Consider the following 27114-nt stretch of genomic DNA (forward strand, 5'->3'; position numbering starts at 1 on the left):
ACGTCGAGCAGCAATGGCATAACAGCGAGAATTGTATCAAAATAAGAGTCCTCATACAAACTACCTATCAATTTTAGCTTTTTTATTGGACAGAATATGTACAATAGCCTACTAATACATTAAGTACAGTAACTATAACTGAGGCGTGTTGAGTTTTGCTTAAAATCATAAAGTCATATTATTTTATTAGTGAGATTAGTGGTCAGTGGGCGCAGTTCAGTTGTGCAGCCGAGTAACTGGCTGATCATCATGGCATGATTGACAAGGGCCGGTTTCCGGTTTTCAGTGTTTCCATTGTGTCACTCATCCAGTGAATGAATTTGCAGGAATGCCCTTTGCACCCAGGCCTGTGATCTGCAAGGAGAATAAAACACAGGCTGAATAAAACAGTGCCGTTTAAGATTAGGGAGGACTATTTTTTATATTTATGAGCATGGCCTTATTTCTATTACAGCATATTGGATGACTGTCATTCATATTCCATTTGCCCAGCTCATTGTAACCAATAGGTTTAGGATACTACATGATACAAAGTGTTTCCCTATACCTATCATGAGGTTACTACAACCTAGTTAGTATACAACAGTATGAAAATGTATGCACTCACTACTCTAAGTCACTCTGCATAAGAGTGTCGCTAAATTACAAAAAATGTTTCTAACACAGGTCGAGAGACAAATTGGAGTAATCAAGGTGACAAACAGTGACACATTCAATACCGCCTTGCACACTCTGCATCTAGCTGATCTAGGTTGTAATCATAAGTTCAAAAAGTTGCAAACAAGAGTTTCTATTGGACAAAATAGCTAGGTTTATCCCTGTTTCGTTCTGTTTGCTTCCGTTTAAGAAAGGTCTTTCAACAGAATCGGCAGAATGAACACACCCCTGATCACCAGCACACGCAGTTCACTTTCATAGCAGCCACATACAAACGGCATCATCATTTTGCTAGTTGTTTAATTCCTTCTCGCATCTACGCACTCTCATCCTCTCACCTTTTCCCTTCCCTTGTGGCCTTTAGTGCACAACACAACAGCTGTCTGTGACCAGGCAAAAAAAAAACTTTCCAAGCCAAACCTTCATACCATAACCGCTACACACAGGCAACATCGTTGTCACCATATTAGCTAACCTCATAGTCAACATAGCGACTAGAAAAAATGTGTTAGTAAACCCGCTACAATCACGCTGTACAGTGTACAGCAAGCAGTTACACTGGTGAGCCCCGGTGGCAATACATTTATAAAACCAAAAGCTTACATTGACTTGGAAGAGTTCCAGTGTTGGATAGCCTTAGCCAGCTAGCTAACACAAATAGCATTCCTCTCTGTTTGAGCCAGATGTTTGAGTAGGCTAAATTAGGTAAGTGAAAGTGAAAAAAATACAATGAAATATGCCTACAGTAGCTCTCTCTCTCCCTCTTTTTCTCTCTGCTGCTTCTCCTTAATATAAGAAATTAATTTGTTAAAAACTGTTCAATTTTAGTCTTTCTCTCTCTTTGAGTCAACTACTCCCCACATTTTATGCACTGCAGTGCTAGCTAGCTGTAGCTTATGCTTTCAGTACTAGATTCATTCTCTGATCCTTTGATTGGGTAGACAACATGTCAGTTCTTGCTGCAAGATCTCTGATATGTTGGAGGTCCTCTGGAAGTCGTCATGATTACGAAAGGGGGCGCGAACCATGAGCCTCCTAGGTTTTGTATTGAAGTCAATGTACTCAGAGGAGGATGGAAAATAGCTGTCCTCTGGCTACACCATGGTGCTACCACAGAGAGTGCCGTTCAGGCTACTGCAGACCATTACAAAAGTGTGTTTTAATCAGTTATTTGGTCAAATGTGAATACATTCAGTAGTTTTATACTTTTTTAATGTTTCACTATTTTTTTTTCTTCTGAAATTTACTGAGTAGGATGGTCCTCCTCTTCCTCCTCCGAGGAGCCTCCACTGACACACACACACGTACCCTAAAGACAAAGCCTGCCTGTGGTTGCTTGGCCAGGTCTGCCTCATCCATTCCCTTGCAGGCTGAGGTCACGTACAGGTCTGAATAGTCTATACCCCCGAAACAACATGATGTTGTCTTATCCACTGGTAGCTTCACTGTCTGCAAACGCACCCCTGAGAAAAGGGGGAGGGAAGATGGAGAGAGGGAGAAAAGAGAGAGCGAGGCAGCAGAGAGAGAGATAGAGGGAGAGAGGACAGAGCGAGAGAGGGAGAGAGGGAGAGGGAGGGGGCAGAGGGAGGGGGCAGAGAATGCAGAGAGATAGAGGGAGGGGGCAGAGAGATAGAGTGAGGGGGCAGAGAGATAGAGGGAGGGGGCAGAGAGATAGAGGGAGGGGGCAGAGAGATAGAGGGAGGGGATAGAGAAGGAGAAAAGGAAAGGGGGGATTGGTGGTTTTTACCTTCATATTATAATATACTGTAACTGTTATGCTCTGACACACATAAGCAGGTACACACACACCTGTCTGTGGGTCAATCTGAATCACTCTGCCTCCATTGTAGCAGGCGACCCAGAGTCTACCGTCTGCGTCAATACACATGCCATCAGGAATCCCCTCCCCCTCCTCCATCTTATACACCATCCGCCGGTTACCTACACACACACACACACACACACACACACACACACACACACACACACACACACACACACACACACACACACACACACACACACACACACACACACACACACACACACACAAACACACACTACATTCACAAGGCTGTCGATGTATTACAAGGTTTATGTGTGTGTGTGAGCGTGTGTCCCTCACTGATACTCCCGGTGTTGATGTCATAGTTGAAGGCTTCCACAGTGTAGGTGAGGCTGTCTATGTAGTAGAAGGTTTTGTGGTCCAGAGACCAGTCCAGACCGTTTGAGATGTCCACCTGGTCAAATAATAAAAATAGCAACATAAAGGACAGCTTCAGTCTCTTTTCATCTAATACCTTATAGGATTAGTCGTTGGTACTGTATATCTCACACTGACACGGAACTGTTTATGCTAGAAACTATCATTGAGAACATTCCACTTCCACCCTTATGTATCACCTGATTGAAATGTTTGACTACAATGTGGTCCTTGTTCAGGGAGAACAGAGAACCCTGCTTCAGCTCTAGAACTGTAGGACGTTCCTCCACCGCCATGGTACCTGACAGAACACAGTTAACAGAACATTACATGGAGCACAAACCAGATGCGGTAGAAGAGAGCTTGATGGATTAACGGATTGTCAAATGAATTGATCTATAAATCTCTACCTGCAAAGAGGCGTCCAGCAGGGTCCACCTTGCCATCATTAAAGCGGTTGTTGGGTTTGTCTTCATCGATGACAGCGATGGTGGAGATGGACTTGGACTCCCAGTCCAGCGCTCCAAAACTCCGTCCCTCTCCGATCACATAGCCTCCAGACCGCCGAGGGACCGCACAGCCCACAAACTTCTCTGGGGGGAGGAGTGGGGATTGGAGGAAGAGAAGAGAGGGAAAAGGTGAGGAGAGGGAGCAGGGAGCAGGGAGAGGGACGGGGGGAGTTGGAAACAGGGAGGGTTGTAAAAATAAAAATACAGAACATGACAGGAGTATAAAGTGTTGCTACCTCATAGCCCAAACAACCTGCATGAAGAACAAACTGGATCTACAAAATAGAAGTTCAATGAAAAAGATCTTTACTGAACCTTAGTTAGTGGTTACGACATATTCACCCGGGGTCACAGCTGCCTTTCTGATTGGTTTACCTGTGGCCACTGTCTCTTTCTGATTGGTTGCTGGGTTCCAGCGGTGGATCTTCTGTCCGGATATGTCCACAAAGAGCAGAGTTCCTTCTTTCTCCTCCCACACTGGCCCTTCTCCGATCTCACACCTCTCTTTCACCACACACTCCACCTTCACAGACATGACTAAAGCAATTTGACACACACACACACAGTTATACACAGTAGCCCAGGGGCATCATGCACCCCAAAAATCTGAGTAATATTCGTATGCGTAAACATCCTGAATTGTAATTGGATGCATTTTACCACCGTATCATACTGCGCTATGATTGGTTAAGACCACACAGGTGGTGAGGTCATCTTCGGTTGATCATGGTATGAGACACGTGAACATACCAGTTATAGCTAGCTAATAAAGAGCTGTGTTTATAAATATCCTGTCGTACTGCATGTTATTATTTTGTACGAAGCGCGCAAAACAAGACACTGAGGGGGGACAAAGTACCCAAGGATGGCTGGGGGAGGTCCGGGTCTTTTAGATTTACCACTAAAAGTATATCACTTTCGCAACAAACAGTCAAATTGAAGTCTAAAACATCTGGTTTCAAGAAAGTTACTCTTAATATACAATAATGTACAAAACATTAAGAACACCTGCTCTTTCCATGACAGACTGACCAGGTGAATCCAGGTGAAAGATGATCCCTTATTGATGTCACTTGTTAAATCCACTTCAATCAGTGTAGATGAAAGGGAGGAGACTGGTTAAAGAAGGATTTTTAAGCCTTGAGACACGGATTGTGTATTTGTGCCAGTGAGAGAGTGAATAGGCAAGACAAAAGATGTTCCGTTGAACAGGGTACTCTGCGAGTTATAGACAGTAGCCTGCCACAGCTGTTGAATTATCTCTAAGGCAGCGAGTGAACTTCTACTTCACTCACTCTCATTTCTCTACGTAGCCCCATATAAATGACTGCACTACACCGACTTGTTTTTACTTTTAGCCAACTGTTGGCTAGGATACTATAACTTGCAACTTTGTTAATGATTTCTCAGAAAACAACACATTGTACAGACACGGCAACATTACCTGTTTTAAACGCCGAAGTCGCCTGAAAAGCTTATGAATCGCGTGACAGAAAGTGTCTCGCCGCACAGACAGACAAATAAACAGACCATGTGACAGGGGTAGTCCGCTCCCCCTGCGGTACCTCTTACTCAACTGAAAAAGCATGCCGTCAGCAAAAAATGCGTCCAATTTATACTGTAACATTTCACATGAATCCCCCCTCACATACAGTAGGCCTGTAGTTACGGTATAGCTGTTGAATGTCGTCTAGCCACATTATGCACCTCATTTTCTGACCTGATGCGTTTACATAATAGCCTACATACAATATACCCTGTTGATTGTTACAGAAAGCAACAGTAATTCTGAGTTTCTTGTTTTCTACAGCGGCCTAGTTCCCATAATGTTCCCCATAGGACACCGATCCCATTTCCGAGTACCGTGTTCCCATAATGTTCCCCGTAGGACACCGATCCCATTCCCGAGTACCGTGTTCCCATAATGTTCCCCGTAGGACACCGATCCCATTCCCGAGTACCGTGTTCCCATAATGTTCCCCGTAGGACACCGATCCCATTCCCGAGTACCGTGTTCCCATAATGTTCCCCGTAGGACACCCATCCCATTCCCGAGTACCGTGTTCCCATAATGTTCCCCGTAGGACACCCATCCCATTCCCGAGTACCGTGTTCCCATAATGTTCCCCGTAGGACACCCATCCCATTCCCGAGTACCGTGTTCCCATAATGTTCCCCGTAGGACACCCATCCCATTCCCGAGTGCCGTGTTCCCATAATGTTCCCCGTAGGACACCCATCCCATTCCCGAGTACCGTGTTCCCATAATGTTCCCCGTAGGACACCGATCCCATTCCCGAGTACCGTGTTCCCATAATGTTCCCCGTAGGACACCCATCCCATTCCCGAGTACCGTGTTCCCATAATGTTCCCCGTAGGACACCCATCCCATTCCCGAGTACCGTGTTCCCATAATGTTCCCCGTAGGACACCCATCCCATTCCCGAGTACCGTGTTCCCATAATGTTCCCCGTAGGACACCCATCCCATTCCCGAGTACCGTGTTCCCATAATGTTCCCCGTAGGACACCCATCCCATTCCCGAGTACCGTGTTCCCATAATGTTCCCCGTAGGACACCCATCCCATTCCCGAGTACCGTGTTCCCATAATGTTCCCCGTAGGACACCCATCCCATTCCCGAGTACCGTGTTCCCATAATGTTCCCCGTAGGACACCCATCCCATTCCCGAGTACCGTGTTCCCATAATGTTCCCCATAGGACACCCATCCCATTCCCGAGTACCGTGTTCCCATAATGTTCCCCATAGGACACCCATCCCATTCCCGAGTACCGTGTTCCCATAATGTTCCCCATAGGACACCCATCCCATTCCCGAGTACCGTGTTCCCATAATGTTCCCCATAGGACACCGATCCCATTCCCGTGTACCGTGTTCCCATAATGTTCCCCATAGGACACCGATCCCATTCCCGAGTACCGTGTTCCCATAATGTTCCCCATAGGACACCGATCCCATTCCCGAGTACCGTGTTCCCATAATGTTCCCCATAGGACACCCATCCCATTCCCGAGTACCGTGTTCCCATAATGTTCCCCATAGGACACCCATCCCATTCCCGAGTACCGTGTTCCCATAATGTTTCCCATAGGACACCCATCCCATTCCCGAGTACCGTGTTCCCATAATGTTCCCCATAGGACACCCATCCCATTCCCGAGTACCGTGTTCCCATAATGTTCCCCATAGGACACCCATCCCATTCCCGAGTACCGTGTTCCCATAATGTTCCCCATAGGACACCCATCCCATTCCCGAGTACCGTGTTCCCATAATGTTCCCCATAGGACACCGATCCCATTCCCGAGTACCGTGTTCCCATAATGTTCCCCATAGGACACCGATCCCATTCCCGAGTACCGTGTTCCCATAATGTTCCCCATAGGACACCCATCCCATTCCCGAGTACCGTGTTCCCACCTTTGTATAAAGGTTATATAAACAACATACTAGATAGCCAATGGGGGACTTCTTGCTCTTGGCAAATTTCTCCATCTCCTCCCAGTCATCCTTCTCTGCCAGAGCGGTCAGCTTCAGCCACCAGTACCTGATCACAGTGACATCATCAATAAAGGACTATACAGTGACGTCATCAAGAAGGGACTACACAGGGACATCATCAATAAGGGACTATACAGTGACAGCAATGTGTCATTTATCTCATCTTGATTAGTGTCCAGTCGTATGGTCCAGTGCTGCAAGGAAAGACCTAGTTAAACTGCATCTGGCCCAGAACAGAGCGGCACGTCTTGCTCTTCATTGTAATCAGAGGGCTGATATAAATACTATGCATGATAGTCTCTCTTGGATAAGAGTTGAGGAGAGACTGACTGTTTTCTTATAAAAGTAAGAAGTTATGCAATGTCAAATTAGACCATGATAATGTTTTCAAAGTGTTGTCTCATTATTATAGTGTGGTCTCATTATTATAGTGTGGTCTCATTATTATAGTGTGGTCTCATTATTATAGTGTGGTCTCATTATTACAGTGTGGTCTCATTATTACAGTGTGGTCTCATTGTGGTCTCATTATTATAGTGTGGTCTCATTATTATAGTGTGGTCTCATTATTATAGTGTGGTCTCATTATTACAGTGTGGTCTCATTATCACAGTGTGGTCTCATTATTACAGTGTGGTCTCATTATTACAGTGTGGTCTCATTATTACAGTGTGGTCTCATTGTGGTCTCATTATTATAGTGTGGTCTCATTATTACAGTGTGGTCTCATTATTACAGTGTGGTCTCATTATTATAGTGTGGTCTCATTATTACAGTGTGGTCTCATTATTACAGTGTGGTCTCATTATTACAGTGTGGTCTCATTATTATAGTGTGGTCTCATTATTACAGTGTGGTCTCATTATTACAGTGTGGTCTCATTATTACAGTGTGGTCTCATTATTACAGTGTGGTCTCATTATTATAGTGTGGTCTCATTATTACAGTGTGGTCTCATTATTACAGTGTGGTCTCATTATTACAGTGTGGTCTCATTATTACAGTGTGGTCTCATTGTGGTCTCATTATTATAGTGTGGTCTCATTATTACAGTGTGGTCTCATTATTACAGTGTGGTCTCATTGTGGTCTCATTATTATAGTGTGGTCTCATTATTATAGTGTGGTCTCATTATTACAGTGTGGTCTCATTATTATAGTGTGGTCTCATTATTATAGTGTGGTCTCATTATTACAGTGTGGTCTCATTATTACAGTGTGGTCTCATTGTGGTCTCATTATTATAGTGTGGTCTCATTATTATAGTGTGGTCTCATTATTATTAGAACATGACAGGAGTATAAAGTGTTGCTACCTCATAGCCCAAACAACCTGCATGAAGAACAAACTGGATCTACAAAATAGAAGTTCAATGAAAAAGATCTTTACTGAACCTTAGTTAGTGGTTACGACATATTCACCCGGGGTCACAGCTGCCTTTCTGATTGGTTTACCTGTGGCCACTGTCTCTTTCTGATTGGTTGCTGGGTTCCAGCGGTGGATCTTCTGTCCGGATATGTCCACAAAGAGCAGAGTTCCTTCTTTCTCCTCCCACACTGGCCCTTCTCCGATCTCACACCTCTCTTTCACCACACACTCCACCTTCACAGACATGACTAAAGCAATTTGACACACACACACACAGTTATACACAGTAGCCCAGGGGCATCATGCACCCCAAAAATCTGAGTAATATTCGTATGCGTAAACATCCTGAATTGTAATTGGATGCATTTTACCACCGTATCATACTGCGCTATGATTGGTTAAGACCACACAGGTGGTGAGGTCATCTTCGGTTGATCATGGTATGAGACACGTGAACATACCAGTTATAGCTAGCTAATAAAGAGCTGTGTTTATAAATATCCTGTCGTACTGCATGTTATTATTTTGTACGAAGCGCGCAAAACAAGACACTGAGGGGGGACAAAGTACCCAAGGATGGCTGGGGGAGGTCCGGGTCTTTTAGATTTACCACTAAAAGTATATCACTTTCGCAACAAACAGTCAAATTGAAGTCTAAAACATCTGGTTTCAAGAAAGTTACTCTTAATATACAATAATGTACAAAACATTAAGAACACCTGCTCTTTCCATGACAGACTGACCAGGTGAATCCAGGTGAAAGATGATCCCTTATTGATGTCACTTGTTAAATCCACTTCAATCAGTGTAGATGAAAGGGAGGAGACTGGTTAAAGAAGGATTTTTAAGCCTTGAGACACGGATTGTGTATTTGTGCCAGTGAGAGAGTGAATAGGCAAGACAAAAGATGTTCCGTTGAACAGGGTACTCTGCGAGTTATAGACAGTAGCCTGCCACAGCTGTTGAATTATCTCTAAGGCAGCGAGTGAACTTCTACTTCACTCACTCTCATTTCTCTACGTAGCCCCATATAAATGACTGCACTACACCGACTTGTTTTTACTTTTAGCCAACTGTTGGCTAGGATACTATAACTTGCAACTTTGTTAATGATTTCTCAGAAAACAACACATTGTACAGACACGGCAACATTACCTGTTTTAAACGCCGAAGTCGCCTGAAAAGCTTATGAATCGCGTGACAGAAAGTGTCTCGCCGCACAGACAGACAAATAAACAGACCATGTGACAGGGGTAGTCCGCTCCCCCTGCGGTACCTCTTACTCAACTGAAAAAGCATGCCGTCAGCAAAAAATGCGTCCAATTTATACTGTAACATTTCACATGAATCCCCCCTCACATACAGTAGGCCTGTAGTTACGGTATAGCTGTTGAATGTCGTCTAGCCACATTATGCACCTCATTTTCTGACCTGATGCGTTTACATAATAGCCTACATACAATATACCCTGTTGATTGTTACAGAAAGCAACAGTAATTCTGAGTTTCTTGTTTTCTACAGCGGCCTAGTTCCCATAATGTTCCCCATAGGACACCGATCCCATTCCCGAGTACCGTGTTCCCATAATGTTCCCCATAGGACACCCATCCCATTCCCGAGTACCGTGTTCCCATAATGTTCCCCGTAGGACACCGATCCCATTCCCGAGTACCGTGTTCCCATAATGTTCCCCGTAGGACACCGATCCCATTCCCGAGTACCGTGTTCCCATAATGTTCCCCGTAGGACACCCATCCCATTCCCGAGTACCGTGTTCCCATAATGTTCCCCGTAGGACACCCATCCCATTCCCGAGTACCGTGTTCCCATAATGTTCCCCGTAGGACACCCATCCCATTCCCGAGTACCGTGTTCCCATAATGTTCCCCGTAGGACACCCATCCCATTCCCGAGTGCCGTGTTCCCATAATGTTCCCCGTAGGACACCCATCCCATTCCCGAGTACCGTGTTCCCATAATGTTCCCCGTAGGACACCGATCCCATTCCCGAGTACCGTGTTCCCATAATGTTCCCCGTAGGACACCCATCCCATTCCCGAGTACCGTGTTCCCATAATGTTCCCCGTAGGACACCGATCCCATTCCCGAGTACCGTGTTCCCATAATGTTCCCCATAGGACACCCATCCCATTCCCGAGTACCGTGTTCCCATAATGTTCCCCATAGGACACCCATCCCATTCCCGAGTACCGTGTTCCCATAATGTTCCCCATAGGACACCCATCCCATTCCCGAGTACCGTGTTCCCATAATGTTCCCCGTAGGACACCCATCCCATTCCCGAGTACCGTGTTCCCATAATGTTCCCCATAGGACACCCATCCCATTCCCGAGTACCGTGTTCCCATAATGTTCCCCATAGGACACCCATCCCATTCCCGAGTACCGTGTTCCCATAATGTTCCCCATAGGACACCGATCCCATTCCCGAGTACCGTGTTCCCATAATGTTCCCCATAGGACACCGATCCCATTCCCGAGTACCGTGTTCCCATAATGTTCCCCATAGGACACCGATCCCATTCCCGAGTACCGTGTTCCCATAATGTTCCCCATAGGACACCCATCCCATTCCCGAGTACCGTGTTCCCATAATGTTCCCCATAGGACACCCATCCCATTCCCGAGTACCGTGTTCCCATAATGTTCCCCATAGGACACCCATCCCATTCCCGAGTACCGTGTTCCCATAATGTTCCCCATAGGACACCGATCCCATTCCCGAGTACCGTGTTCCCATAATGTTCCCCATAGGACACCGATCCCATTCCCGAGTACCGTGTTCCCATAATGTTCCCCATAGGACACCGATCCCATTCCCGAGTACCGTGTTCCCATAATGTTCCCCATAGGACACCCATCCCATTCCCGAGTACCGTGTTCCCATAATGTTCCCCATAGGACACCCATCCCATTCCCGAGTACCGTGTTCCCATAATGTTCCCCATAGGACACCCATCCCATTCCCGAGTACCGTGTTCCCATAATGTTCCCCATAGGACACCCATCCCATTCCCGAGTACCGTGTTCCCATAATGTTCCCCATAGGACACCCATCCCATTCCCGAGTACCGTGTTCCCATAATGTTCCCCATAGGACACCCATCCCATTCCCGAGTACCGTGTTCCCATAATGTTCCCCATAGGACACCCATCCCATTCCCGAGTACCGTGTTCCCATAATGTTCCCCATAGGACACCGATCCCATTCCCGAGTACCGTGTTCCCATAATGTTCCCCATAGGACACCGATCCCATTCCCGAGTACCGTGTTCCCATAATGTTCCCCATAGGACACCCATCCCATTCCCGAGTACCGTGTTCCCATAATGTTCCCCATAGGACACCAATCCCATTCCCGAGTACCGTGTTCCCATAATGTTCCCCATAGAACACCCATCCCATTCCCGAGTACCGTGTTCCCATAATGTTCCCCATAGGACACCCATCCCATTCCCGAGTACCGTGTTCCCATAATGTTCCCCATAGGACACCGATCCCATTCCTGAGTACCGTGTTCCTCTATCGTTTTGTAGCTCCTTTACAAAGGAATGCATTTATTCAGTGATACAACATGAGACAACTGTCTGCAGTGTGTGAACAACACCAACATGGTTTCATTAATACGACAGTCACATGATCTGGAGAGGAGAGTCAGTAACACAAGCAGCTTACAGCAGACACTAAATGGGAGCAATCTGTGCTTCTCAATAGTCAAAAGTGATGTTTGTACTTCTCTCACTTCCTTCATTTGAACAGATTTGAAAACACAGGAGATACAATATGACTGCAATTCATTGTGAATTGAGATGATCTCACTGCATCTCTTGGCTAAAACAGACAGTCGAGAGGCACATTTCTTTCATGACTGGTTAGTATGGGAGTGCTGTTGATATCAGCTTGTCTAAGCTGTGTGTGTGTTAGCTTGGAATGTCTTTCTTTCCCAAATCACTCCTTCCCCTCCAAACGTGGTTGAAGCAGGACATAGGCTGGAGCTGGGGTGAATGGTGGTTGACGGGTCACTTTTCAACAGCAACAGTTCTTAGAGCGTTTTTGATAGGGCTCACTTTTTTGACAGTGAGATATTTTGTGGTTTGAATAGGATTTCAGGAAGGTCACTTTTTGGCAGCAGTGGATCTTGCTCGGTTGAGTCTCTCCAGCAGGGCTCGGTCTGTGGTGGGAGAACAGCGGGACAGGACAGTGCTGATCTCTCCTTCACTCCTCCTCTCTATAGCTGCCTCGGCTGCCCCCTCCAGATCACTGACAAAGAGAGAGAAGGATAAAGAGAGAGAGAGGAAGAGGAGTTTAGCTTCTGCACACACACACACACACACACACACAAACACAAACTCACCCTATGGCCAGGTGGGCTTTGACCTTTTGCTCTGGGGTCACCTTGGAAACATACTTTTTGGCCTCGTACTTATTGTGTTGTTTCACACACACCTCCACAAAGGGCTAAGAGAGAAAGAGAGAGGTTAGTTACTTAACTAAAGTTGTATAAAGGTTATAAATGACCTGTCAAGTAGCCTATTGGATGAATACCTTTGTATAAAGGTTATATAAACAACATACTAGATAGCCAATGGGGGACTTCTTGCTCTTGGCAAATTTCTCCATCTCCTCCCAGTCATCCTTCTCTGCCAGAGCGGTCAGCTTCAGCCACCAGTACCTGATCACAGTGACATCATCAATAAAGGACTATACAGTGACGTCATCAAGAAGGGACTACACAGGGACATCATCAATAAGGGACTATACAGTGACAGCAATGTGTCATTTATCTCATCTTGATTAGTGTCCAGTCGTATGGTCCAGTGCTGCAAGGAAAGACCTAGTTAAACTGCATCTGGCCCAGAACAGAGCGGCACGTCTTGCTCTTCATTGTAATCAGAGGGCTGATATAAATACTATGCATGATAGTCTCTCTTGGATAAGAGTTGAGGAGAGACTGACTGTTTTCTTATAAAAGTAAGAAGTTATGCAATGTCAAATTAGACCATGATAATGTTTTCAAAGTGTTGTCTCATTATTATAGTGTGGTCTCATTATTATAGTGTGGTCTCATTATTATAGTGTGGTCTCATTATTACAGTGTGGTCTCATTATTACAGTGTGGTCTCATTGTGGTCTCATTATTATAGTGTGGTCTCATTATTATAGTGTGGTCTCATTATTATAGTGTGGTCTCATTATTACAGTGTGGTCTCATTATCACAGTGTGGTCTCATTATTACAGTGTGGTCTCATTATTACAGTGTGGTCTCATTATTACAGTGTGGTCTCATTGTGGTCTCATTATTATAGTGTGGTCTCATTATTACAGTGTGGTCTCATTATTACAGTGTGGTCTCATTATTATAGTGTGGTCTCATTATTACAGTGTGGTCTCATTATTACAGTGTGGTCTCATTATTATAGTGTGGTCTCATTATTACAGTGTGGTCTCATTATTACAGTGTGGTCTCATTATTACAGTGTGGTCTCATTATTACAGTGTGGTCTCATTATTATAGTGTGGTCTCATTATTACAGTGTGGTCTCATTATTACAGTGTGGTCTTATTATTACAGTGTGGTCTCATTGTGGTCTCATTATTATAGTGTGGTCTCATTATTACAGTGTGGTCTCATTATTACAGTGTGGTCTCATTGTGGTCTCATTATTATAGTGTGGTCTCATTATTATAGTGTGGTCTCATTATTACAGTGTGGTCTCATTATTACAGTGTGGTCTCATTATTATAGTGTGGTCTCATTATTATAGTGTGGTCTCATTATTACAGTGTGGTCTCATTATTACAGTGTGGTCTCATTGTGGTCTCATTATTATAGTGTGGTCTCATTATTATAGTGTGGTCTCATTATTACAGTGTGGTCTCATTATTACAGTGTGGTCTCATTATTACAGTGTGGTCTCATTATTACAGTGTGGTCTCATTGTGGTCTCATTATTATAGTGTGGTCTCATTATTATAGTGTGGTCTCATTATTATAGTGTGGTCTCATTATTACAGTGTGGTCTCATTATTACAGTGTGGTCTCATTGTGGTCTCATTATTATAGTGTGGTCTCATTATTATAGTGTGGTCTCATTATTATAGTGTGGTCTCATTATTATAGTGTGGTCTCATTATTACAGTGTGGTCTCATTATTATAGTGTGGTCTCATTATTACAGTGTGGTCTCATTATTACAGTGTGGTCTCATTATTACAGTGTGGTCTCATTGTGGTCTCATTATTATAGTGTGGTCTCATTATTATAGTGTGGTCTCATTATTACAGTGTGGTCTCATTATTACAGTGTGGTCTCATTATTACAGTGTGGTCTCATTATTACAGTGTGGTCTCATTATTACAGTGTGGTCTCATTATTATAGTGTGGTCTCATTATTACAGTGTGGTCTCATTATTACAGTGTGGTCTCATTATTACAGTGTGGTCTCATTGTGGTCTCATTATTATAGTGTGGTCTCATTATTATAGTGTTGTCTCATTATTACAGTGTTGTCTCATTATTACAGTGTTGTCTCATCTCTCTCCCTCTGGTTTTACACACAGCTCTGACACACACACTAACCCCACCAGACATGCCACCAGGGGTCTTTTCAGTCCCCAGGTCCAGAACAAATTCAAGGAAACGTACAGTATTATATGGAGCCATGATTGCATGGAACTCCCTTCTCATATAAAACGCAAATGAAGAGCAAACCTGGTTTAAAAAATACAAGTAAAGCAACACCTCACAACGCCTCTCCCACATGTGACCTACCTGTTGTGTGTATGTACTGACATGTATGTGGAACTGATAGATACACACAGACTACATGTTAATGTTTTTAAATGTACACTACCGTTCAAAAGTTTGGGGTCACTTAGAAAAAGAAAAAAAAAGAAGAAAAAACAACAACGTTTTTTGATCATTAAAATAACATCAAATTGATCAAAAATACAGTGTAGACATTGTTAATGTTGTAAATGACTATTTTAGCTGGAAACGGCAGATATTTTATGGAATATCTACATAGGCGTACAGAAGCCCATTATCAGCAACCATCACTCCTGTGTTCCAATGGCACGTTGTGTTAGCAATCCAAGATTATCATTTTAAAAGGCTAATTGATCATTAGAAAAACCTTTTGCAATTACGTTAGCACAGCTGAAAACTGTTGTTCGGATTAAAGATGCAATAAAACTGGCCTTCTTTAGACTAGTTGAGTATCTGGAGCATCAGCATTAGTGGGTTCGATTACAGCTTCAAAATGTCTAGAAACAAAGAACGTTCTTCTGAAACTCGTCAGTCTATTCTTGTTCTGAGAAATGAAGGCTATTCCATGTGAGAAATTGCCAAGAAACTGAAGATCTCGTACAACGCTGTGTAATACTCCCTTCACAGAACAGCGCAAACTGGCTCTAACCAGAATAGAAAGAGATGTGGGAGGCCCCGGTGCACAACTGAGCAAGAGGACAAGTACATTAGAGTGTCTAGTTTGAGAAACAGACGCCTCACAAGTCCTCAACTGGCAGCTTCATTAAATAGTACCCGCAAAACACCTGTCTCAACGTCAACAGTGAAGAGGCGACTCCGGGATGCTGGCCTTCTAGGCAGAGTTGAAAAGAAAAAGCCAAATCTTAGACTGGCCAATAAAAATAAAAGATTAAGTTGGGCAAAAGAACGCAGACACTGGACAGAGGAACTCTGCCTAGAAGGCCAGCGTCCCGGAGTCGCTTCTTCACTGATGACGTTGAGACTGGTGTTTTGTGGGTACTATTTAATGAAGCTGCCAGTAATGTCTTTTTCGTTGTGTCGGACCCCAGTATGGATCCTAATAAAATAAAATCAAGAATGGACTACACAGTGACGTCATTGATAAGGTACTACAAAGTGACGTGTTCAATATGCGACGACACAGTGACAATATGCCGCGTTCAAAACAACTGGGTACTCACAACTGGGAAATCTCTGACTTCCGAGCGTTCAAGACAACTAAGGGGGGGGGGGGGGGGGGGGGGGAGAGAACAAGCTCCGAATCATTTTGAACGGTCATCCAACTCGGAAACTCTGGCAACTTTGTAGAACTCAAATATTCCGACCTGAAGATCACTGACGTTATGATTTGACCTTGTTTTTTCCCCCAGAGTTCCCAGGTGTCTTGAAAGCAGCATAACACACAGCCCTTACCTTTTGTCTGGCACCCTGAAGTCCCTGTAGAGCTGTTCAGCCTGCTTGTGGAAGTTGGAGGTGAGGAGGGCATGCAGAGTCTCCTGGAGAGACAGGCCCAGCAGAGCCTCTCCCTTCTCCTCATCCAGACGCCTCTGGAACCGTAGCAGCTTCATCTCCTCCTCTGTCGCCTGGGGCAGACAGAGACAGAGAGACAGAGAACATAATAATAATAATAATGAGACAACATTTTGAGAACATTGTCATGATCTAATATACATGTTCATTTTTGGTCCAAAGTGCTAATGCTATTCAGAGCCTGGTGAGACCAAATATGCAATTAAAACTGTCTGGGTCTTACCTTGGCTGCAAACTCGTTCCTGGCCTTGTTGTACTCGTCCACAGCACTCTGCAGCAGAGACAGGCGAGCCTCCAGCTTCTTCTCCTTGTAACTGGCCTTGACGTAGAAGTTACCCAGCTCCTGATGGTCATCGTCTTGGTTGAACAGATCCTTCAGTGTGTCCTGTTCCTGGTGCTTACAGAACTAACACACACACATTAAACCACATTTTGTGCGTGTGTACCTGTGTGTAGAGTCTGAGTTGTGTGTGTGTGTGTGTGTCTGTGTATATACCTGTCGGTAGAGGCTCAGGGCTACCGGTTGGTTTCTGAGCGTCATGAAGAAGTCTCCTCTGTTCATCTCGTTCTTCAGGTATGTCACCACCGTGTAAACCAGGTCTGTGTCTCCACTCTCTATAGCTTTACTCAGGGCCAGTTGACTCCTCTTCATCTTCAGTAGCAGGGGGACCTGCTCCCCAGAACGAGGCTCAAACTCCAACAACTAGACCCAGAGAGAGAGGCAAAAATTGTTGGGAGGAGAGGGAGGAGGCAGAGGGAAAGAAAGAAAGAGAGGAGAGGGAGGAGGCAGAGGGAAAGAAAGAGAGGAGAGAGGGTGGTGACAGAGGGAAAGAAAGAGAGGAGAGAGGGTGGTGACAGATGGAAAGAAAGAGAGGAGAGAGGGTGGTGACAGATGGAAAGAAAGAGAGGAGAGAGGGTGGTGACAGAGGGAAAGAAAGAGAGGAGAGGGAGGAGGCAGAGGGAAAGAAAGAGAGGAGAGAGGGTGGTGACAGAGGGAAAGAAAGAGAGGAGAGAGGGTGGTGACAGAGGGAAAGAAAGAGAGGAGAGAGGGTGGTGACAGAGGGAAAGAAAGAGAGGAGAGGGAGGAGGCAGAGGGAAAGAAAGAGAGGAGAGAGGGTGGTGACAGAGGGAAAGAAAGAGAGGAGAGAGGGTGGTGACAGAGGGAAAGAAAGAGAGGAGAGAGGGTGGTGACAGAGGGAAAGAAAGAGAGGAGAGGGAGGAGGCAGAGGGAAAGAAAGAGAGGAGAGGGTGGTGACAGAGGGAAAGAAAGAGAGGAGAGAGGGTGGTGACAGAGGGAAAGAAAGAGAGGAGAGAGGGTGGTGACAGAGGGAAAGAAAGAGAGGAGAGGGTGGTGACAGAGGGAAAGAAAGAGAGGAGAGGGTGGTGACAGAGGGAAAGAAAGAGAGGAGAGGGTGGTGACAGAGGGAAAGAAAGAGAGGAGAGGGTGGTGACAGAGGGAAAGAGAGGAGAGGGTGGTGACAGAGGGAAAGAGAGGAGAGGGTGGTGACAGAGGGAAAGAGAGGAGAGGGTGGTGACAGAGGGAAAGAGAGGAGAGGGTGATGACAGAGGGAAAGAGAGGAGAGGGTGATGACAGAGGGAAAGAGAGGAGAGGGTGATGACAGAGGGAAAGAGAGGAGAGGGTGATGACAGAGGGAAAGAGAGGAGAGGGTGATGACAGAGGGAAAGAGAGGGTGGTGACAGCGGGAAAGAGAGGGTGGTGACAGTGGGAAAGAGAGGAGAGGGTGGTGACAGTGGGAAAGAGAGGAGAGGGTGGTGACAGAGGGAAAGAGAGGGTGGAGACAGCGGGAAAGAGAGGAGAGGGTGGTGACAGCGGGAAAGAGAGGAGAGGGTGGTGGGAGAGGGAAAGAGAGGAGAGGGTGGTGGGAGAGGGAAAGAGAGGAGAGGGTGGTGGGAGAGGGAAAGAGAGGAGAGGGTGATGACAGAGGGAAAGAAAGGTGGGAGAGGGAAAGAGAGGAGAAGGTAGTGGGAGAGGGAAAGAGAGGAGAAGGTGGTGGGAGAGGGAAAGAGAGGAGAGGGTGGTGGGAGAGGGAAAGAGAGGAGAGGGTGGTGGGACAGGGAAAGAGAGGAGAGGGTGGTGACAGAGGGAAAGAAAGAGAGGAGAGGGTGGCGGGAGAGGGAAAGAAAGAGAGGAGAGGGTGGTGACAGAGGGAAAGAAAGAGAGGAGAGGGTGGTGACAGAGGGAAAGAAAGAGAGGAGAGGGTGGTGACAGAGGGAAAGAAAGAGAGGAGAGGGTGGTGACAGAGGGAAAGAAAGAGAGGAGAGGGTGGTGACAGAGGGAAAGAGAGGAGAGGGTGGTGACAGAGGGAAAGAGAGGAGAGGGTGGTGGGAGAGGGAAAGAAAGAGGAGAGGGTGGTGGGAGAGGGAAAGAAAGAGGAGAGGGTGGTGACAGAGGGAAAGAGAGGAGAGGGTGGTGACAGAGGGAAAGAGAGGAGAAGGTGGTGGGAGAGGGAAAGAGAGGAGAGGGTGGTGGGAGAGGGAAAGAGAGGAGAGGGTGGTGGGACAGGGAAAGAGAGGAGAAGGAAAGAGAGGAGAGGGTGGTGACAGAGGGAAAGAAAGAGAGGAGAGGGTGGTGGGAGAGGGAAAGAAAGAGAGGAGAGGGTGGTGACAGAGGGAAAGAAAGAGAGGGTGGTGACAGAGGGAAAGAAAGAGAGGAGAGGGTGGTGACAGAGGGAAAGAAAGAGAGGAGAGGGTGGTGACAGAGGGAAAGAAAGAGAGGAGAGGGTGGTGACAGAGGGAAAGAAAGAGAGGAGAGGGTGGTGACAGAGGGAAAGAGAGGAGAGGGTGGTGACAGAGGGAAAGAGAGGAGAGGGTGGTGGGAGAGGGAAAGAGAGGAGAGGGTGGTGACAGAGGGAAAGAAAGAGGAGAGGGTGGTGACAGAGGGAAAGAGAGGAGAGGGTGGTGACAGAGGGAAAGAGAGGAGAGGGTGGTGGGAGAGGGAAAGAGAGGAGAGGGTGGTGGGAGAGGGAAAGAGAGGAGAGGGTGGTGGGAGAGGGAAAGAGTATTGTCAAGGTAACATTCCCAATGATAAACCTCTGTGAGCATGTTCAATCCATCCAAATGATGTCTTTTTGATTGCCTCTAATCACTCTCTCTTCTGTTGGAAGCACGTGAGGCAGGGTGTGGCTGTCCCTTGATAGTCAGTTCAGGCCTGCTGGTGTGTGTGTGTGTGTGTGTGTACCTTGATGGCCAGTTCCGTCCTGCCACACTCATATGCTCTGGCAGCGATCTCAGAGTAGGAGATTCCTGCTGCCTCACCCAGCTTCACACTGACAGCATGTGCTATGGACTCATCAGGCTCTTCTTTCTGCTGGACCTGAGACACACGTTTTATTTCAATCTCAAGAGGTACAGTCCCAGGAAAACTATCTGCCCCCTTTTTCATTTTACTGAATGTCATCAGACCTTCAACCAAAACCTGATATTAGATAAAAGGAACCTGAGTTCACATATAACTAAAAATATATTTTTATTTCATTAGCAAAGCTATACAACACCCAATGCCCCTGTGTCAAAAAGTAATTGCCCCCTTACACTCAATAACTGGTTGTACCTCCTTCAGCTGCAATGACTCCAACCAAACACTTCCTGTAGTTGATCAGTCTCTCACCTCACTGTGGAGGAATTTTGTCCCACTCTTCCATGCAGAACTGCTTTAACTCAGTGACATTTGTGGGTTTTTAAGCATGAACTGCTTGTTTCAAGTCCTGCCACAACATCTCAATTGGGATTAGGTCTGGACTTTGACTAGGCCATTCGAAAACGTCAAAACATTTTTTTTGTCATTTTCATGTAGACTTGATTGTGTGTGTTGGATCATTGTCTTGCTGCATGACCCAGCTGTGCTTCAGCTCCCAGACGGATGGCCTGACATTCTCCTGTAGAATTCTCTGATACAGAGCAGAATTCATGGTTCCTTCTATTAAGGCAAGTGGTCCAGGTCCTGAGGCAGCAAAGCATCCCCAAACCCTCACACTACCACCACCATGCTGACCGTTGGTATGAGGTTCTTACTGTGAAATGCAGTGTTTGGTTTTCTCCAGACATAATGGGACCCATCTCGTCCAAAAAGTGGACTCAAGTTTGACAAAAAGCACCTGGATGATCATCAAGACTCTTGGAAGAATATTCTATGGACAGATGAGTCAAAACTATCACTTTTTTGGTCAAACCAGTTCATGCTTGTTAACACAAGTTACAGCAGTTCTGCATGGAAGAGTGGACCAACATTCCTCCACAGCGACGTGAGAGACTGATCAACAACTACAGGAAGTGTTTGGTTGGAGTCATTGCAGCTAAAGGTGGTAAAACAAGTTATTGAGTGTAAGGGGGCAATTACTTTTTCACACATGGGCATTGGGTGTTGCATAACTTTGTAAACTCAGGTTCCTTTTATCTAATATTAGGTTTTGGTTGAAGATCTGACCAGATTCAGTATCAAAAATATGCAAAAGTAGAGAACATTTGAATGGGGGCAAATAGTTTTCCACAGCACTGTACCTGTTAGAGCATGTTAAGAACATACATGCAGGTAAATGAGCCCTCGGTCTCACCTTGCAGCAGGCCCAGTGCTTAAGAACTCTGCTGACTCCCTGGTACTCCGGTGTCTTCAGATAGCGACAGATCTCAATGGCCAGGGGATACAGCTTACGGTACACCAACCTGTTTAACATACAGAGAGTAAACACACACACACACCGTGTAAACACACACCCACACACACACACCTGGGCTGTTACCTGTCAATGAGGACCTGAACAGTCATCTGTTTGTACTGTGTGTGTGTGAGGGGGATCCCCACGGTGTAGTCTCGGACAGAGTTGAGAACTTTCAGATCTCGACACATACTGACAAACGGCTCTGGTGGGTAGTTACTGAGAAAACACTTCCCAAACGACGCAGCCTAGAGGCAGGGAGAGAGGGTGAGGGAGGGAGGGAGAGAGGAACAGAGTGGGGGAGAAAAACATGAATATATCTGTGGACTGACTCATTTTTATCTTCAACTTAGCATGCAGGCATAGATGGGAGAGAGAGAAAAGAAGTGAGAGAGAGAGGAAGACATAGGGAGAGAGAGCGAGCAAGGTAGAGGGAGAGAGAAAGAGTGTGTCTTACCCTGAGCAGTGTTTTCTGGGTCTCTGGTTCATGTTCATAACCGGCAGCCTCCACACACTGTCTCACCGCTTCCCCCAATACACTCTGTTCCTTTATCTCTCTCAGGTACTCATCTGCCTTCTGACTGGACTTCTACACACACACACACACACACACACACACACACACACACACATCACGCAAAACCATCTCCTCCGATACATGTATTCAGTAAAGTGGAAAGCTCTTACAGTCACACGGCCAGACACAGACACGTACCTCCCAGACACGTACCTAACAGACACGTACCTCCCAGACACAGACGCGTACCTCCCAGACACAGACGCGTACCTCCCAGACACAGACGCGTACCTCCCAGACACAGACGCGTACCTCCCAGACACAGACGCGTACCTCCCAGACACAGACGCGTGCCTCCCAGACACAGACGCGTGCCTCCCAGACACAGACGCGTGCCTCCCAGACACAGACGCGTGCCTCCCAGACACAGACGCGTGCCTCCCAGACACAGACGCGTGCCTCCCAGACACAGACGCGTGCCTCCCAGACACAGACGCGTACCTCCCAGACACAGACGCGTCCATCCCAGACGCGTGCCTCCCAGACACAGACGCGTACCTCCCAGACACAGACGCGTACCTCCCAGACACAGACGCGTACCTCCCAGACACAGACGCGTACCTCCCAGACACAGACGCGTACCTCCCAGACACAGACGCGTACCTCCCAGACACAGACGCGTGCCTCCCAGACACAGACGCGTGCCTCCCAGACACAGACGCGTGCCTCCCAGACACAGACGCGTACCTCCCAGACACAGACGCGTACCTCCCAGACACAGACGCGTACCTCCCAGACACAGACGCGTCCATCCCAGACGCGTGCCTCCCAGACACAGACGCGTGCCTCCCAGACACAGACGCGTACCTCCCAGACACAGACGCGTACCTCCCAGACACAGACGCGTACCTCCCAGACACAGACGCGTACCTCCCAGACACAGACGCGTACCTCCCAGACACAGACGCGTACCTCCCAGACACAGACGCGTACCTCCCAGACACAGACGCGTACCTCCCAGACACAGACGCGTACCTCCCAGACACAGACGCGTACCTCCCAGACACAGACGCGTACCTCCCAGACACAGACGCGTACCTCCCAGACACAGACGCGTACCTCCCAGACACAGACGCGTACCTCCCAGACACAGACGCGTACCTCCCAGACACAGACGCGTACCTCCCAGACACAGACGCGTACCTCCCAGACACAGACGCGTACCTCCCAGACACAGACGCGTACCTCCCAGACACAGACGCGTACCTCCCAGACACAGACGCGTACCTCCCAGACACAGACGCGTACCTCCCAGACACAGACGCGTACCTCCCAGACACAGACGCGTACCTCCCAGACACAGACACGTACCTCGTACTCCTTGTGTGCCTCCAGTAGTAAAGCTCCAGGAGCCATGGAGGCGATTTTAAAGATGTCCTGGCAGGCCGAGGGCACCTCCTGCAGCAGCTCATGCCTGGACCCTCCTACGATCCTCACTCCATCTAGCTCTGCTACACACACACTCTCCTCATCCAGAGTGTATCTAAACACTGGTTAAGGCTCCATGAGAGGGCACACATTTGGATCAGTGGCAGATTTTTATTACGCTTGTGTTGATGTCTGTGAGCAGAATTGGTAATTGTACATTTAATGTCATATTGGTAATTGTACCTTTAACAGTAACAAACCAACAGGAACTAGCTATCTGAACTAACAGGAACTAGCTATCTGAACTAACAGGAACTAGCTAGCTGAACTAACAGGAACTAGCTAGCTGAACTAACAGGAACTAGCTAGCTGAACTAACAGGAACAAGCTAGCTGAACTAACAGGAACAAGCTAGCTGAACTAACAGGAACAAGCTAGCTGAACTAACAGGAACAAGCTAGCTGAACTAACAGGAACAAGCTAGCTGAACTAACAGGAACAAGCTAGCTGAACTAACAGGAACAAGCTAGCTGAACTAACAGGAACAAGCTAGCTGAACTAACAGGAACAAGCTAGCTGAACTAACAGGAACAAGCTAGCTGAACTAACAGGAACAAGCTAGCTGAACTAACAGGAACAACTGCTTGCATAACTGCTGTGAGCTGAAGGATACTGGATGGTGTCTGTACACTCTCCGGCCACCAGTAGGAGCCTGTCCCACATGATTACCACAGAGGGCTGCTGGCTCTTTGGCCTTCTGCACCAGACCATCTGTTTAGGAGGGGTCCTCACCTTGGTGTCCACCTCACTCAGCTTGTCCTGGGGAACAAACAACAGTCAGTAGCAGACTGCCATAATACACATCTACATTAGACATGTCTGATATACAGGGCTTCTACTGACGATGTAGCTTGACAGGAAAAAACTCTTGGCCCAAAATGGTCAGCACTCCCCACACCAGAGCGATTTACACTCTACGGCTGCCTGGCAACCTAGATAACCTGTGATAAGACTGGTAATGCCTGGATGGGTTGAGGACCACTGGTGTGTATAGACAATAGATAATAATGGAAGCTAGCCACATCATGGAGCCATACAGTATGAGGGATAGTAATCCATGTTACCTTGAAGTTGGCTGAGCCCATCCACAGGTGTCCAGAGTCTGTGAACAGAGCCAGGTACTTATAGCTGAATGACACAGCCATGTTCACGATGCTACAGGCCTGGGGAGAGAGGCCTGGAGGTGTCTGGAACAAACACACACACACACAGTTAGAGGTGAGAGAGCAAGTTTGATTAGACATAGTAATGAATAAGTTGCGTGTGTTTGTCTCACCACAGGGGTGCAGGATGTGTTGTCCAGTATGTAGAGGTCAGCTCCGTTGGCCAGCAGCACTTTGGTCTGTCTGTCCTGAGTCAGCACTGCCCAGCAGGAGGGTGCCCCCTGGAGGCCTGTAGGAACAACACACCAATTAATCAATTAAATAGTGAAAAATGTCTCAATTCATTTGGAATTGAGGACTGACAGGATTTCACATACACACATGTACACACACCTGGGACTTCCGGGAGTCTCCTCAGCTTCAGGTCGTCAATGTTCGTGGCCAGGGTGAAGCGTGAGGCTCCCGTCACTATGGCGACACCGGTTCCGTAGGGCGAGTGGAACACCTTGGCTTCCAGCACCTGGTTTTGAACCACCTCCTGTCAAAGACACACACGTCAGGTGGATGATCATGTTTCTATCATGTTTTTTTGTGTTATGTGTGCTCACGTTGCCCATGCTGAAGTGTCTTTTGAAGGCACCAAACAGGTCGTAGATGAGGACTGTGCCATCCTCCTGGATACACAGCAGGTCATCACACACCGTCCAACCCAGCTGTCTCACTGGGCCACTCTTCCACTGGAGAAACGAGTGGGACGGAGTGCAGGAGAATGGGAGGGACAGACAGAGAAAGAATGAATAAGTGTGTGTGTGTGTGTGTGTGTGTGTGTGTGTGTGTGTGTGTGTGTGTGTGTGTGTACCGGGAAGCTGGCCATGTTCACGCCTGAGGAAGAGTAGATCTCCAACTGGGGCCGTGCGCTGGAGGAAGGCCTCTGTGGCTGCCTTAGAAGAGCTGAGAGATGGTGATGAAGGGAAATAGATGGAGGGAGGGATAGAGAGACGGAGAGAGAGTGAGAAACATGCTTCTTTAATTAGCTATGTGGTTAGAATACACATGTTGTAGATTATAAATATTTTGCAACAATGTGAGTTTCTCCAAATTGTGCAAGTGATTCTCTCTGCTCCATCATATTGGTGTGTGTGTGTATGTACTCACCGATCGGTCCCCCGTATGGGGCTGCTGCCACCAGGCATTCCTTGAGCCCATCTCTCAAGCTCCATCCCATCTCATACAGCTCGATCTTCCTGTAGAGTGGAAACACACACACACACACACACACACACACACACACACACACCACACACACACACACACACACACACACACACACACACACACACACACACACACACACACACACACACACACGACAGAGTCAACCTAAATATGAAATATATCTAGCTAGCTAACGTTAGCATTTTGCAAAGATTCTGGTCATGTGAGCAAGCTAACACAACTAGCTAGCTAAAATCTGCTTACCTGTAAAACGCTTCCCCGAGCGGATTCCAGTTTGCCGTTATAAATGCCATGCTTCACCCCGTAAATTATAACCCTGGCATATGGTTTGTATAACTAATTTGGTGGCGTGTGTATTTGTTATTGTTTAGATTCGCCTGTCATCTGACGTTTTGTCGAGAGCAGCCTAGTTCCGGATTTTCTTCTTCTCTTTACGACGACGGAAGAACACCGTTCATTACCGCCAGTAACTGGTTGGAGACTGCAGTTTGTGTTTAGCCACTGACAATTAGACAGATATTTAACCGGATGTATAAATGTGAAGCATCCTGTTGGCGATTCCACTCACTACCAAATATGATAGTGAGTAGGAAGCCAAGTGTCCGGCAGTGGGAGAAGCTGGAACGAGATGGATTTTGGACGTTTTCTCATCGATGAAACATTTGGTCTCAATACAGTTTTCTGTTCCCAAAACTATAATCTGTTACGAACATAGTGGACTAAGTTTTGTAGATTTTACCCTTTGCTAAAGCTGAGAAAAAAATTGCATTGTTTAAAAGGAGTGCAAGGGCGAATTGAGTTCCCGAACGTAAATATTCAAATGCATGCTACAACGCGCCAATAGGATCTCGCTAAATCGTGCTTGGCTTTGCCCATCTCCTTGCTTGTTCTGCCCACTATGACTCATTTGTTCCCATTTCAAACGACGGGCTGTGGTCAATCTTTGTTTTAGATCTTAATTTAGTAGGCAAAGCAAAAATCCAAACTCTAAACCAGTGGTCGCCAACCAGTGGACTGGCCGATCTTCAAGGCATTCCTAGTCGATCATGAAACATTTCCGTAGAAAAGACAATGATAAAGGCATGCGCTCATTTTTTTTTTTTTTTTTACATGTTGTGCTGTTGGCAGTAGGTGCACTTCATTCAGAAGCCCTGCGCACCGGATGGGAAAGTGGTCCCATTTTTAATAATTTAATGAAAAGACAAACTTCGCCTACCCGAGTGTGCCTACTGTGCTGGCCAATCAGATAGCTCAAATTACTGTGACTACAGCTTCCACGACCAATGCCACAGCAAAGTTTGATACTAGCCAATGTAAGATTTTCAAACTTTTAAGACAATGACCAGAGAGAGACTTTCAGAGAATACAGCAAAGAGCTGCTGTTGTTATGACTGGGTTTTTATTCAACACTACTACAAAACATGATTTTCCCTACTTCCACTGGTGCTGCAGCTGCAATGAACGAGTAGCCAAGTGAATCTATAGCCCGGCGGTTTTATTATTATTAGCAACTCTTCA

The 27114-nt window shown here is 46.6% G+C and overlaps 2 protein-coding genes and 1 long non-coding RNA gene across 8 annotated transcripts; all 3 read right to left on the reverse strand.

The window, feature by feature from the left end:
• Positions 1-67: 67 nt before the first annotated feature.
• On the reverse strand, positions 68-5195 carry LOC120033683 (regucalcin-like). Its single transcript, XM_038980118.1, has 8 exons — positions 4814-5195; positions 3745-3906; positions 3271-3453; positions 3061-3161; positions 2783-2897; positions 2467-2598; positions 1966-2120; positions 68-354 (listed from the first exon to the last, which is right to left on the reverse strand). The coding sequence occupies exons 2-8, from the start codon at positions 3902-3904 to the stop codon at positions 304-306; spliced, it is 897 nt and encodes a 298-aa protein (XP_038836046.1). The 5' UTR covers positions 3905-3906; positions 4814-5195; the 3' UTR covers positions 68-303.
• A 1591-nt stretch (positions 5196-6786) lies between these two features.
• Positions 6787-9809, reverse strand: LOC120033385. Its single transcript, XR_005473957.1, has 3 exons — positions 9415-9809; positions 8346-8507; positions 6787-6938 (listed from the first exon to the last, which is right to left on the reverse strand). It is a non-coding gene; the product is annotated as an uncharacterized LOC120033385 (long non-coding RNA).
• A 1999-nt stretch (positions 9810-11808) lies between these two features.
• LOC120033384 (vacuolar protein sorting-associated protein 16 homolog) lies at positions 11809-26043 on the reverse strand. 6 transcript variants are annotated; one of them, XM_038979710.1, is made up of 19 exons: positions 25840-26043; positions 25516-25604; positions 25220-25311; positions 24969-25097; positions 24754-24898; positions 24534-24649; positions 24322-24444; positions 23871-24016; positions 23141-23312; positions 21710-21841; positions 21337-21500; positions 21151-21259; positions 19779-19913; positions 17076-17282; positions 16803-16985; positions 16463-16632; positions 12826-12952; positions 12635-12738; positions 11809-12540 (listed from the first exon to the last, which is right to left on the reverse strand). In XM_038979710.1, the coding sequence occupies exons 1-19, from the start codon at positions 25887-25889 to the stop codon at positions 12396-12398; spliced, it is 2538 nt and encodes an 845-aa protein (XP_038835638.1). In that variant the 5' UTR covers positions 25890-26043; the 3' UTR covers positions 11809-12395. The 6 variants fall into 6 exon arrangements, 5 of the variants coding, with proteins under 5 accessions (XP_038835638.1, XP_038835639.1, XP_038835641.1 ...); XM_038979711.1 differs by having other exon boundaries at positions 12856-12952; positions 25840-26042; XM_038979713.1 differs by lacking the exon at positions 24969-25097.
• Between the last annotated feature and the right edge of the window lie 1071 nt (positions 26044-27114).

Source organism: Salvelinus namaycush, chromosome 40 (assembly GCF_016432855.1).
Source record: "Salvelinus namaycush isolate Seneca chromosome 40, SaNama_1.0, whole genome shotgun sequence".
NCBI lineage: Eukaryota > Metazoa > Chordata > Actinopteri > Salmoniformes > Salmonidae > Salvelinus > Salvelinus namaycush.

What these genes read in the sequence shown, in the direction of transcription:
- LOC120033384 (XM_038979710.1), bottom strand. Translation starts at nt 25,889, where the DNA reads ATGGCATTTATAACGGCAAACTGGAATCCGCTCGGGGAAGCGTTTTAC. An exon ending in CCCTGAGCCTCTACCGACAG is followed by an intron (nt 16,986 to 17,075) that starts GTATATACACAG and finishes TGTGTGTGTTAG; the next exon opens with TTCTGTAAGCACCAGGAACA. An exon ending in AAAGCCCACCTGGCCATAGG is followed by an intron (nt 12,541 to 12,634) that starts GTGAGTTTGTGT and finishes TCTCTTTGTCAG; the next exon opens with TGATCTGGAGGGGGCAGCCG.
- LOC120033683 (XM_038980118.1), bottom strand. Translation starts at nt 3,904, where the DNA reads ATGTCTGTGAAGGTGGAGTGTGTGGTGAAAGAGAGGTGTGAGATCGGA. An exon ending in TAGTCAAACATTTCAATCAG is followed by an intron (nt 2,898 to 3,060) that starts GTGATACATAAG and finishes TTATTTGACCAG; the next exon opens with GTGGACATCTCAAACGGTCT. An exon ending in CATCAACACCGGGAGTATCA is followed by an intron (nt 2,599 to 2,782) that starts GTGAGGGACACA and finishes GTGTGTGTGTAG; the next exon opens with GTAACCGGCGGATGGTGTAT.